The 14073-nt window shown below is 45.1% G+C and overlaps 1 protein-coding gene across 1 annotated transcript in view; it reads left to right on the forward strand.

Annotated features, from left to right (window-relative positions):
• znf385c (zinc finger protein 385C) overlaps positions 1–8582 on the forward strand; it is a gene marked incomplete at both ends in the record, with an annotated part of 119755 nt that extends 111173 nt beyond the window's left edge. Inside the window, 5 exons of the mRNA XM_080524336.1 lie at positions 4777–5148; positions 5336–5523; positions 7061–7159; positions 7838–7927; positions 8355–8582. Coding sequence (XP_080380462.1) covers positions 4777–5148; positions 5336–5523; positions 7061–7159; positions 7838–7927; positions 8355–8582 — 977 coding nt within the window. The remainder of the gene's footprint in view (positions 1–4776; positions 5149–5335; positions 5524–7060; positions 7160–7837; positions 7928–8354) is intronic.
• Positions 8583–14073: the final 5491 nt, after the last annotated feature.

Genomic DNA, 14073 nt, shown 5'->3' on the forward strand with positions numbered 1-14073 from the left:
ATCCTTACATTTCATCCATATACTCTCACGCTATCACTTTCTACTCCTCATCCCTCTTTCTTCCGCTCATCCATCTCCTCTCGTACCATTCTTCTCCTACCCTCACATCCTTCAACTCCCCCTCTTTCTCCTCCTTCTCCTCCACCTCCTCCTCCATCTTTCCTCCCTTCTCTCATCCCTTTCTCTCCATCACTCTCCCTCCAGGTCTCTGTCACTATTATCTCCAGATGCTGTTATTCTGTATCATCCTCCTCCAGACACCCCCACCCCCACCCCTCCCCTCCTCCTCTCCGCTGCTGTGTGTGTCATGTCTGCTGTTTAAAGTCTGTCTACAGGGTTCCTGTCACACGCACACTCTGTGATCAGGCGAAAGGATAGGGCGGCAGTGGCCCTAAACATGCAATCACATCCCCTGTGGGCCCCAGGCCCCTCCTAGCGGTGCCTATCCCTAACCCTGTGGTGGCATTGATGGATGGCAGCTCAGAGACTGGGGGACTGGGGGATTGTGTGTGCGTGGGGGGGGGGGGTTGGATGCTGGGGGATTGGGGGATGCTGTTCTGTTTAATAAATGGACTCAAGAGTATCGATCTGAGCCTTTGTTCGGTTGTTGCTTCCCACCCTGCCTCTCAATTTTCCCTGCCTACCCCCCCCCTATCTGCTCTGGTTGTAGAGAAGGGTTGGTCCCTGTAGGGGGCTTCTGATAAAGTCCTGTTAAGTAACGGAATGATTGATACACTTTGTAAACCATGTCGGTAACTCTGATTTTAGAAGCGGCAAAATGTATTACTGGCCATTTGATGATGAAGGTTGAGAGTTGGATCCCGTTGGATCCCTTTTTTAAAATTCAGAAGCCTCATTTGTCCATCTCTAACGAGGGACCTTAAAGACTGTCTTAAAGACGTAAGACTGGTTCTCCTCCTCCTTCTCTTCAACCCTCTACTCTGTCGCAACACCCGTCAAGTTGCAAGGTTCAAGTGTATGATTACACAAGTGTAAGAGAGTAAAATTCTTAGGCTTCGGTTCCTGACAGCACAAGACAATAAGGTAATAGGCATAATTCAAGATTTAAAAAAAGTGACAATAGTACAGGACAGTACCTCAGTACTCCCTACAGTACCTACAGTACCTCTCCGTCCTAAAGAGGATTACTATCTCTCAGACTTGAATTTGAAAACCGTTTCTGAAGCTCGATGGAATATTAGAGGAGAGATATGAAGGTGTGAGGGTGGGGGAGACCAGCACTAAACTGACTCTCTCAGAAAAGGATAAATTGGACAAAAGGACTGGGAGATAACCCTCTCATCAAAACTCATTTTAATATTCCACTGTCATAAAACGAGGTCTGAAAGGGGGGATGCAGCGCCAGGAACGGAAAGAAATGGCGAGTCGAAAATGAGAGATAAGATGAAATGAATGAAAGGGAGGGAGGGGGGGGGGAGAGAGAGAGGAGTTGAAAGAGAAAGTAGATAAGCCATAGCTGTTTTTTATGTTGTGAATAATTTTACAGTTCCGAGGCAATTTTGCGAGGAGGAACGCTCTTTAATAAGCCCAATTGTGTGATTGGCCTGATGTGAAATTGAAATGCAGCGGAGCGATCCAGTAGTGGCGCACGCCACAATGCCAAACCGTAATGGGATAGTGCTCCAAATTAACACTCTATGAAATTAGCTGTGTCTGTCATGAAACTCAGCCTGGTGGGGGACCAATCACAGGATGATGCTGACATTTTCTGCCATCAAGAACCAATAACGTGCGTTCTGTACTTCCCCAAGGAGACAGGGGGTAAACAGGGTGAGGAAAGCAGGCGTTCGTTGCTTCTCAGCATTGAGGTAATTTGGAAAGGAACTCTCCATCTCATTGTTTGTGAACCACAGAAGTGTGTTGCTGAGAGACTCATGGTAGTATTTTAAAGCATGGAGTTGTGTGGCTTCACAAGTAGGCTTCACTTGGTGCTGTGGTGACTTTGGTGCTACTGTATGTTTTGCCTATGATGACGCCGCAAATGTTGTGAGCGTTTGCTCCATATCAATATTCTCATTGCTCAAAGCTCTTTGGGTTGCCTCTGTTGAGGAAGTCTCTTTTGTCACATCTCTTTTGAAAAGGCTGACAGTGAACCTCTTACCCAGAAAACGTCTCTGTGCTGCAATGTGAATTCATCTCTCTCACCTTCATCACCAGGGAACCACCCACTGGTTCTGCTAATACAGTAACTTGTGTTTTGATGTCATATCCATAAGTCTGCTACTGCATGTGGCACAGCAGATGTTGGTAAAGTCATTTACAGATGAAATACTTTACTTACGTACCTGTACTCCAATATGTGCAGTTAGAACTGAAACCATGCCAGAGAGACACAGTAGTGTGGGGGAGAGAAACAGACAAAGACAGAAAAGAGAGAGAGAGAATGAGAGAATGAGAGGGAGAAAGAATGGCATACTGGTGCCTAGAGACATTGGGCCCGCTTCACCAATGACAACCAATCAATCACCTCAGTCTTTGATTGACTCTGTTGTGATGCTGTCTCCAAGGAGACAAGAACTATGTCGGTGCTGTAATAATGAATTATAGCAAGGATTTCCCTAGAGTAAACTGTCTATTTCTATGCCTTGGATCAGTGATTCTGGTCAAGCTAGTGTGTGTGTGTGTGTGTGTGTGTGTGTGTGTGTGTGTGTGTGTGTGTGTGTGTGTGTGAATGTGCGTGCGTGTGAATGTGCGTGCGTGTGAATGTGCGTGCGTGTGAATGTGCGTGTGTGTGTGTATATGCGTGCGTGTGTGTTCGTGTGCTTGTCCGTGTGTGTGTGTGTGTGTGTGTGTGTGTGTGTATGTGTGTATGTGTATCAGTGTGTGTGTGTGTGTGTGTGTGTGTGTGTGTGTTTGCATACATGCCTTTGAGCCTACACACTGCTAGTTTAATAAACATGGGTGTAAAGTCTCACACTCCGACAAAGTGTGTGCTTGTTCAACAGTCTACTAATCAGAATATGAATGTACTGTTTGACAATAGTCAGATACGTCATTGAGTCAAAGTACTGGCTGGTCTCCTCGGTCTGTTCAGATACTGCATCGTTTACACTTTAGCTTGTCTGCTTTAAATGGAGTGTTCAGCCTTTGATCAAATGCTATTCAGGGTAAAATAAAGTTAATGACTCCCAACAAGACATCGATATTAACATCGATACTTTCTGGCGTGGGATTTGCAACACTTCAGTCTTCAGACGGAGGAGGGACTCTCTCCTCTGCCAATACGCTGGCCTTTGAGCTGACAGACTGCCATCACTATGACACTCCTTCCCATCACTCAGTCAGGGAACATTTAGGATTAGTGATGGGCACCGACATGATGTGTTGTCTGAAGGGAATCCTGGTCTTTACCCAAGACTTACCTGTGTCTCCCTCTGATCGTACTGCCTTTAAAGTTTTACAAAGACTTAACAGAGTATGATTATTTGTCAGACTTTATCTATCTTTTTTGCATTTCAAGCAACTGAGTAAGACTTAAAGAGGAAGGGAACCTTCAGTATTTATCTTCGAAATAAAGCCCTTCTTGAGCTAAGACCTCTCATTTTGAGAAAAGAGTTATAGATTCCCATGTCCTCAGTAGGCGGCACGCTGAATCACTATCAGTATCATCAGTATCACTCCCCTCCAGAGCCTTCTCAGGTTGCCCAATCTTTGTCTTTTACATAAGCTCTGGATCATACCAATCCCCTGCTGGGGAGGTTTGAATCCCCCCCGGGGGTCACTCTCTCATTACAGAGAGGGGGCTGTTTAATTTCAGTCTTATACGGGTTCCTTTTCTCCACCAGAAATGAGAAAGGAAGACCCTTATCTCCATGATGAATTTGCTCTCTGACTTAAAAGAGAAAATCAATCGACCCAGTAGGGTTTGTAGAGGGTGGTGTTGAGAGGGAGTAAATGAAATGGAGGTATTCAGAGAGCGTAGCTCAAAGGTAAACCTGAAAGTGTGTGCTTCGCCTGGGGACGAGGGGAGGGGGGAGGAGGGTGTAATGGAGCTCTAGTGACTTATCGGCTGTGCCTGGCAGTCGATGGGTTTGTTTATATTGACCGAGCCTTGGGACCTTCACTTGATATTTGAATGGAGAGAGAGAGAGAGAGAGAGAGAGAGAGAGAGAGAGAGAGAGAGAGAGAGAGAGAAAGAGAGAGAGAGAAATGGGGGGTTTGATGGCATTTACTCAGCTAGTCCATTGTTAATCTAGTTTGTCCCACATGGTTAAAAAATGAAGGCTTATGCTATCTGAAATGCCACACTGCTGTGCTAACACATGAAAAGCATTCATAGATGTTCGGTAGTGTTATTAAAAGCTTTATGGATATTTCTAGAAAACCGACTGAACATAAATAAATTCTCGCGATGAGAACGAGGCTTGTTTTATGCTCATTTTTACTTTGAAATATACAGCGTTCAAAGCAGTTTGTAAATATATTTTTATGTTAAAAACACATTCTGCAGTTCATACAGTTTGGATGTATGGTCTGCTTGGGCACTGATCCGTGGGTTAAAGTTACTAGAACGTTCCACCTCTGGGGGAGCTGTTGAGCTGGAGGGGTCCCCTAAATAAAGAAATAAAAATGACCTGATCAGACAGGGGCACACCTCCCCTACACCCATGAGCAAAAGCTTATGTAGCAACAGTTGGTTAGCTTTAAAATATGGATAGCAAATATACTCTATACTGTGACAAAAGTTCTGTAATGTTAATGTTGTAATGTAATGTATCTTTAAGCACTGTGAGTGACTGAGCCGTTCCTCCTCAGGCTTGCCCGCTGACATGGAGCCAGTAAAGTTCGACGTGAAGCCGGATGAGACTCCCAGCATCTCCGTCGCGCTGACTCCCACGACTGATGTGACCTCCATGGAGCTGGCCGCCCTGTCTCCTCCCCAAGTGTCCCCCTCCTCCCAGCTCTCCGAGAGCTCCTCAGACACCAGCATCACCACAGAGGCCCCTGAGGTCCCTGAGGCCCCTGGCCCAGCCCTGGAGTCAGGCAGCCAGCCGGACACCTCTAGCACGGACGGGGAGCCACGCACAGATGATGACAAGGACCCCAAGGGGAGCAAGGCACACCTCCACTGTCCCGTTTGCAAGGTCACGGTCAACTCTACGTCCCAGCTGGAGGCACACAACAGTGGTATGTACACTACAGCGAGGAGCGGTAGAGGTTGTAGCTCATGTTCTCCCCTCTGTGTCTATACAAATCACATACAGTAGCTAATGAAAGAATGGCTTGTATTTCCTGCACACTGATGTATCTTAACAGCTCCCTTCCCCCCCCCACCCCACTGTTTCCCCCCCTCCCCCTCCCATTTCCTCTCCAGGTACGAAGCACAAGCTGATGCTGGAGGGCCAGAGCGTGCAGCCACGGCGCAGGGGGAAGGTGGTGGCTGCACGCTCCGCCCCTAAGACCAAGCGCCTGGGCACCAAGGGCAGCGTGGGGGTGACCAGCAAGAGCTTCCACTGTGAGGTGTGCGAGATCTATGTCAACTCTGAGACCCAGCTCAGCCAGGTGAGGAGGGGGGAGGGGTGGATGGGAAGAAGGGGGGGGGGGGGGGGATTGTTGTGTTGATCCAAGCTGATTGGATTGGACACGGTCTGGGTTCATACTGATTCACAGAGAGAGTATTCTGCCATTATGAGTTTGTAAGTGTCTATTTTGTTTTCCACAACTAAACAAGCCCCTGACAGTACTGAATTGATGGACCTCTAAGTCACTCTGAATGAGCTTAAGTAGCAAGAAAGAGTGAAAAGGTAGGACAGCTGTGAGGTTTGGGAGAGAGCCAGGAAAATATATGGCCCTCAAGCTTCTCAGGGATCCTGGTAGTACATGAATGAAAGGTGCAGAGAGGAACGAGGGAGGAGGAGAGGAGAGAGGGATGGAGAGGGGGTTGGGATCAGCATACAACACTTTAAGAATACCTCTAGATGTGCTAAGACATTCATAACATTGTGAATGTTAACCTGATAGGATTCCATTCAAATGACTGGCTCAAGCAGTGTATTTGGCTGTGTTTGGGGAAAGGCTCTCTTACACAGCCAGACTAGGGAAATGGAGAATAAGTCACATCAAAACTATGGTCTCACCTCCACTGTCCAGTACATCCAGAAAGATGTGGCTCCATTCCAGGTGATGTAAAATACATACCTGATAGCTACAGGAGCTACCTGTTTTAACTCATTTTGCACTTTTTATCATTTATTTGACTAATGTTATGCAGTTAAATGATCTTTTGTTTGCATAAGAGGGTCTGACCACTGATGTCACTTTCTCATACAATGATTATGTGATGATGATGTCATGATAATGACCTCATTAAGTGTTTGTGCACATGTTTTTGTAAAGCGTTACGGTTTTATAATTCCTATGGCGATCTTGCTTGGATTCACCTGGCACTGGTTTCATTTACATAGAGTGAAATATAGCTAATCGTGTGAAAAAATTGAATGCTTTTACAATGTGCTTATTTTTTCCGAATTCAACAGATGTACTTCAGATGGTATAATGATTCACTGCAAGGACTGTAGAGGCACTTAATCCTGGACAGGCTATTTGTAGCATGTTTATGTAACATATTGACGTCCAATGATGTGGTTACCTTGGCATACGTGTAGGGTTTTATATTTTTCCATGCCGTTTCTGGAATTGCTGCCCTTGTGATGTTCATTAGCATCTACATTGATGGGATTGTCTTTGAAAGTCTTGCCACTCACACGACAAGTCATGGGAATTGAAACACTATACTGTATGCTGGCATGTGTGGGAACCTAGCATAGTGCGTTCCACTGGCACAGTTTAAACCTCACCAAATCCTCTAACGAACCAGGACAAGTGATAAACCAGTAGTGAGTTGAAGAGTCAGGCGGTTGAGTCAGGCTGGTGGAGGCAGAAATCAGAGGAAAGGCTCATTGGAATGCATGGAATTGAACATTGACAATTTGATTCTGTACCTTTGAAGATTTGTGTTGTGTTGTTTTTGAGATGTTGTGTTTAAGCCATATCAGTGATGCAGATTGGTAGACTAATGTATTTCTCCTGATTTCACTAGCACATGAATAGCAGGAGGCACAAGGATCGGATTGCTGGCAAACCCCCCAAACCCAAGTTCAGCCCCCACATCAAGAGCCAGCCTACCTCTAGCTCAGCGGTAAGACACACACATACACATACACACCCACACACACACACACACACACACACACACACACACACACACACAGAGACATTCCATATGACACAAATGTGCATGTATATACCCACCTGTGAGTTTAAAAAAACAACTTACATGCATTTTTCCCCATGACAAACATGGTAATACTATAATATCTATATTTATATTTAAATATAATATGTATTGCCTGAGTTGACTGAACTCAAATGGATTTGACCCTAAACTTGACACATGCACAAACACAAACACACACACACACACACACACACACACACACACACACACACACACACACAAATGTGTATGCACACACTCACTCACGCACACACAGACACATACACACACACACACACACACACACACACACATACAAAACACACCTCATTACTCTCAGGGGGTTCTGTCATGGTGAGCCAGCATATCTCCGTGCTTGTCGTGTCAGAGAGGTTAACCACACTGCTCTGTCGTGCTGAATGAGTCCCCTGCCCCTGAGACAGGTCTAAAATAACCCTACTACTAGCGCCCCACTGACGAGCACTGGCAGAAGCAGCCTGAATCAGCACTCTGAATTAATCACTCCTGTGTCGCTGTCATGTGTGCACCTTCCCATTTCTCCCTCCCTCCCTCCAATCTTCCTCTTCCTTGTCCCTACAGAACGTGAGATGGAGTGGATACGCAGGTGGGGCTGTGTCTGCCATGAAGAAAGTGTTCAGCCATTACAACCTCACCTCTCTCTCCGCTCAGGTCAGTGGCGGGATGAGGAGGGACAGGGACAGGGGAGGCAGACAGTTGAGGCTGGAGCAGGGTCCTAGGGAAGCTTTGCCTTTGTGCCTAGCCTGGTGCTGGGAACTGAGTAGAACCAGAAAGTGCTGCACTGCCCTTGTGAAAACATTGTAAAAGAAAGAAAACAAAACTGTGTCTGTGTCTTTAGTCAGTCCTTGGGTTGCTCAGATGGGGATGGATATTACTATGGAGAAATGCACGAGTACACTATGTTTAGCTATGGTAACAATGTGCGCCAGAAGAGCCATGTACCTGAGGGCAACGTGTTGACTGAGTAAATGTGTGCACTTCATTGAGTAAATGTGTGCACTTGGCGAAATGAGCCTCGCTTTCTCCTCCTCTTCCCTTGCTTACTCTCTCCACTCCTCTGTCTCCTTCTCTCATCCAGACCAAACTGGCGTTGCAGAAGCAGCTGACCAAGAGCCTGACCACTGGCTTCCTGCCAAGCCCCCTCACCCAGCCCACCCTGTGTACCATGGCAACCAACCCGCTGGCCCTCCGCCATCCAGCAGGCACCACCTTCTTTCAAACGCCCTTCCTGAGCCCGGCGCTGTTCCGGCCTGCCCCAGGGCCCCTGAGGGCCACACACACTCCCTTCATCTTCTCCCCTTACTAATGGCACAGCCCCTCTCCCTCTGTGCTCCTCCCCTGTCCCCTCTACCAACCCACCGCCTCCATTACTGTGACCCACATGACGATGGCCACGCGAAAACTATGCAGCCTACGAGAGCCAGGATGGAGCGAGCGAGCAAGCACACAAACCTTGGCCCTCAGGTGGGCGTGGAGCTGGTTAACAGCTCTGATCATGGAGGGCACACCCCCAAGGCCAAGGTCCCGCCTCCCCACCTCGCCCTCTGTCTGCTCCACCTCTGGTTGCCTGAGGAACAGGACACACCTCCAGGAACAGACGGGTTTAGGAGGTCTCTTTTACAGCCATTTCATGGGTCGATTTGGTTTGGATTATTGCTCTTATTATTGTGTAATTTATTAGAGAACAAAAATAGAGAAGTATAGATGTATGTTTAGTGTGGTTGCCACAAAATAAGGTCCCTTTACTTGATACTCCTCAATACATAGTTCCTTTACTCAGTATTTTTTGTTGTTGTTGTTGTTGTGACAGGTCAATAGGCCATGCAGCAGGTGAGACCAAGTCAAACCTGACTACTTCAAACCATTGGTTACGTCTTTAACATCTCCTCAGATCCATAAGCACAAAGCACTCAGGGTCTTGGGAGCTACGGGATTTCTATTGCATCTTGGGTATGGCAGACACGTGTCAGAGCTTATGATTCTCTTATTGAAAGCCATCTCCTTCTGAGACAGAATACATATTATGGGGAGAATCAGGAAGGCTCTGTGGCTTTGTGACTCTTGTTACCTTCAGCCATAGTCTCATGTGGACCTATGGACACAGGTATGGAGGTCTCTTGAAACTATGTGAACTGTCTTGTTACAAATACCCTTGTGCACCCGATCCCTTTCCCATACACTGTGCTTGGGCTATTTCTGTTCCCCAGAGCCCTGGGTTAATGTGCAGATGAGGTGATTAAGCCCTTTCTCTCTCTCTCTCTCTCTCTCTCTCTCTCTCTCTCTCTCTCTCTCTCTCTGTCTCTCTCTCTCTCTCTCTCTCTCTCTCTCTCTCTCTCTCTCTCTCTCTCTCTCTCTCTCTCTCTCTCTCTCTCTCTCTCTCTCTCTCTTTGTCCCTATGAGTCACAGCTAAACATGGCCTTTCATAATTCATTTTTTACCCTCCATCCCCTGGATTACGCACTCATTAAGGTCCTGAAAAGGTCAGGTTGTCAACTTGATTTTGTTTCAAGTTGCAGATCTGGGTTGATAAAGATCTCTGCTCCAACGTGTAATTCATGTAGAGCCGCTTGTGCATTCTGACTGTCTCTATTCTCGCCTTGTGAGCAGTACAAAATTATTTCAAAGACATCTTATATTATAGTCAGTTGCTATTGCTTTCCCTGACGAGTAGTTTCTTCACCCCCCCACCCGCCCCCCCCTCCCTCCTTCAATACCGGCCCACTCCCGGCCCACTCCCGGCCCACTCCCCTTCGCCCTCATCCGTAATTTTCTCCTGCGCTATCTCGGCAGGAGCTGATGAGAAGCAGTGAATGACAATTTCCCTCGCCGAAAAAACAAAGGGGAGAAAATGACTTGATGGGTTTTCAAACCTCAATTAAAGGTTTTGACTGTGCCGAGGGACGTGTGGGTGGAGGTGGTGGGGGATAGATCCTCCAGTGCCTGATTGGCATCTCATGACAGAGTCTGTGCCCAGGCAGGGAGAAAACAAAGCACAGTGCCATGGCAACCACATTAAAAGCACCTTAAACAGATTTACTTAAGAAAGCAATGAAAATATGTTCACATTCTTTTTTTTTTTTCTTCTGTGTTTGTTCTCGGTGTCATTTTTCATAATCTCATGCCAATTTGATTGAGCTTTTTTTCAATCGTAGTAACAATCAAGTTAGAAAGATTTCATTATGTTTTTGTCCATGACAGGTTCAGATCTCAGATTTTAAAGCAATACATCATACATGTCTATCTATATTACATGTTTTCAGTGGGAGAGAATGATATGGGGAGTTGGCTTTGTCCAATCTGATGACACTCTGTGGCCTACTCTTACACAGCTAAAGGCCAACAAAAATGTGTCAATGAGGAGTCATTTATAATGATGAGTTGTTCTGATGGTACTGCCCTTTGATTGTCAATCACATTGTCATGTTGTAGCTCTGTGCTGGGCTAGTCCAAAAATAGCTGGTCTCATATTGTGGAAAGGATGCTTCAGCTCTCTGTGTTGACATTGTTGTGGTCCTGCCGTCTGAAGAGAACGACAGAGAACTATCATATAGATTCAACAGAATAAACATTGCTATGGATGAATGTGGTCAATGTAGCAACAACACATTTATATTCCTATGCCCTTCTTGCTCCCAAACTGTCCACCTTATAACACTCCATCCCCCCAATATCAGAGCCAACACTATATGAGGTCATGGTTAAGGAATACACTCCACACCAAACCTCTTTACTTTATTAGTACCAAACACCTCAATTATACCCAATCAATCCACTTAAGCTACAGTAAAATGGGGGAAAATCCTATGCAGTTTTGTTGTTCCCCTCAGTGCAATATGTACGTATATGTGTCTGTGATGCTGCAGCACCATCTGCAGTCAAGACCCGGTAGTTACCCCTTTGAAAGGTTCACAGTAGAGTGTCTCCATCTCTTTGATGTTCTGTTTCTTTTTGAGGCCTTTGGTCTTTGGGAATATTAAGACACAAGGTCTCCTTGCCATACCAATGGGATTCTCCCCAGTCACACTACTCAGTGAACCAGCCAGCCTATGATCTCCTCTGTTTGTTTGTCTTTTAATCATTCAATCGGAACTCTGATATATAGAATTTAAAGGAAAGTTTTTAAATAAAAAAAACCTAGGGAGGCAAATTATATATGTAGAAGCTATAGAGTTAAATGTAGAGATTTTTATCAAAGTTGCTATTGTTATCTGTATCATGATGAAATGCAGAGGATAGATTCTATTAATGTAGGCTATGTACAGCAGATATCTGCTGTAAGTGAAAGTAATTTGACTGCTTGTTTTTTCTGTTTGTTTTATTTACATGGTTTTACCTAATTGTTTTTTAATCTACAAAAGATACAAATGCTGAAACAAAGTGCTTGAGTGATTCTTCTTCTTTAAAGTTCACACAAAGATTGAATAACTGGCACACAGCACAGAAAATGTGGAACAAAAAGGCCTTTTCAAACTTTATACAGTGGGCAAAGACTAACTCACAGAAGGAGATTCTCAGCCTACATTGGATAAAGTCTGAAAACTCTTTGGCCTTCTCAGGGCTCACAGTTTCAGCTACATGTATGCCATATGATATATGGCCTCACAAACTCCATCGCTGTAGAGAGGAGGCACACTCTGTATTTGTGGATACAGTAAAATAACAGCCATGCAATATTCCACCAACGAAGAACACAGGGATTGGATTTTGGATGACCTAACACTGAATATGAGGACCTTAGGAGAACATTGTAAACTCAAGCTGTGTGTGCGTGCATGCGTGCGTGTGTGTGTGTGTACGTGTGTGTGTGTGTGTGTGCGTGCGTGCGTGCGTGTGTGTGTGTGTGTGTGTGTGTGTGTGTGTGTGTGTGTGTGTGTGTGTGTGTGTGTACGTGTGTGTGTGTGTGTGCGTGCGTGCGTGAGTACGTGTCTTTTCATCTTCACTCTCCCACCACTGTGCACAGTGGCACAGGCAACCATGGAGACGGGAGTCCAGAGATGGTTCAGGCCTGTGTGCCATGAAGGAAGTACCCTCTCAAGAGAAGAGGCATAATTGATCAAACAAAGCTGCTGTAACAAACACTTTCTTTTCAATTCCAATGGTGTGACTGAGCTTTCCTATCTCTCATTGTGAAGACCTCATAGTGAAAGGAGAAAATAGTGTTGGGACAGAACCCTGTGGGGCGCCACATTATGATATTTGAGCAATAACAAAGGGTGCACAACTGTCCAAAAGGAGTCTTAATTATTGGTGGAAATATGAGGTCAAGATTGATCAATATTTATTTGGGCATGGTTGCTCCCCACTGAGAAAATAAGGAAATACATTATTTATTCTGTATTCTGTTACTTGTTGAAGATTGACTAGAACAAACACACACATACACACAAAGACGTGAAAGAAAATGCAATCATTGATGTGAAGAAGTGATCCATTGATGGTCAAGTTCAATATATTACAATACCATCCAAACATGTTAGGAACTTATTTCAGTGCAGTTCATGTTGTATTTCCTGTGATACTATTTTGATTTGAAAAATGTAACCTATTTTGGAGGCTGGAGTCATCGCAGCAGGTGTGCGACACCTTAATGATACACTGGTGGAGGAGAATGGCAGACGGTTTCTGCCCACCCCCTATCTGAGCGCTCTTGCATCTGACAGAGAAATTAATGATATATTGCAGAGAACCAGTTGAGATGCTGTTCCAAGTTTAGAGACGGGCTCATCTCTTGTATAGTTTCAGAAATTGGGTTCTGAATAATGCTTCGTAATCATACTGGATTCTAGAATAACACAGATTCACTCTCCTAACAGCTACCCCCTGTGTGCATAGCCAGTGTTGTGTCTTTGTTTTAATGTGCTCTTGTTGTCTCTGAAGCCCTTGCCATAATCATGCCAATCAAAGAAGCATCTGTCCCTCTCGACTGTTTGGACTGTGATTTACTGTATCTGATCATCGTGTGCATTCTTCAATTAGCTATGACTTTGTTTATGTCCAGTCCATGTCTTTGTTTCTATGAAGGTGAGCCCTCCCAAATGACGTTGGACAGTGTGTTGTTGTTGGTGTTGTCATCGCCACAGGTCCATCTGCCAGCGCTCCCCGTGTGGAAATGTAAGATAAGCACAAACACATCCTCCACTCATGCCAATCGGGGATGTCATTTGATCCATAGCTTGACCATAGTCAGTGACTGGAAAAACAGAGGAACATTATAACCTTGACTGACACCATCCCTTTATATGACACTGGTTATTGATCTCTAACTGACTGCCCGGTCAGGTTAAGACTTGTGTGCAATCAACACCCTTATCTCTCAACGTGGTGGTGTCGTCCTCTCTGTATCAACCTGACAAGGACATGGGTTCAGTGTGTATGCATCCAGTTGTACAGTACATATCAATATCTGTGACTTCTTGTGTTCAATTCAAAGCCAATGGGACATTACAAATCATGTACCATGATGTAGAGGAAAACAACAATAACCTATGAAGGGACATGGCCAGTATTTATTGTAATGCCTTTGTCATAGTATGTTCATTGTACATTTTTACCATGACTTTATGATGTACCATAAGAATTGTAAGGTGGGAAGAGAGTAAGATATTTTGATAAGATATTGCTCTTTGCTTTAAATGTTTTTTTTCTGTCTGTAATCTGTATAGATAATGCAAGGTTGAACAAAAGTGGCAGAGAAAGACAGACGGAGGAGTTGGAAGGTGAAATAAATCGATTAGATCTCCCACTTCCACAGTGTCATGCTGTTCTTTATTGTGCTCCACGCAAACGGCTGTTGACTG

The sequence above is a fragment of the Nansenia antarctica genome (assembly GCF_963989245.1).
Source record: "Nansenia antarctica genome assembly, chromosome: 2".
NCBI classification, from domain to species: domain Eukaryota; kingdom Metazoa; phylum Chordata; class Actinopteri; order Argentiniformes; family Microstomatidae; genus Nansenia; species Nansenia antarctica.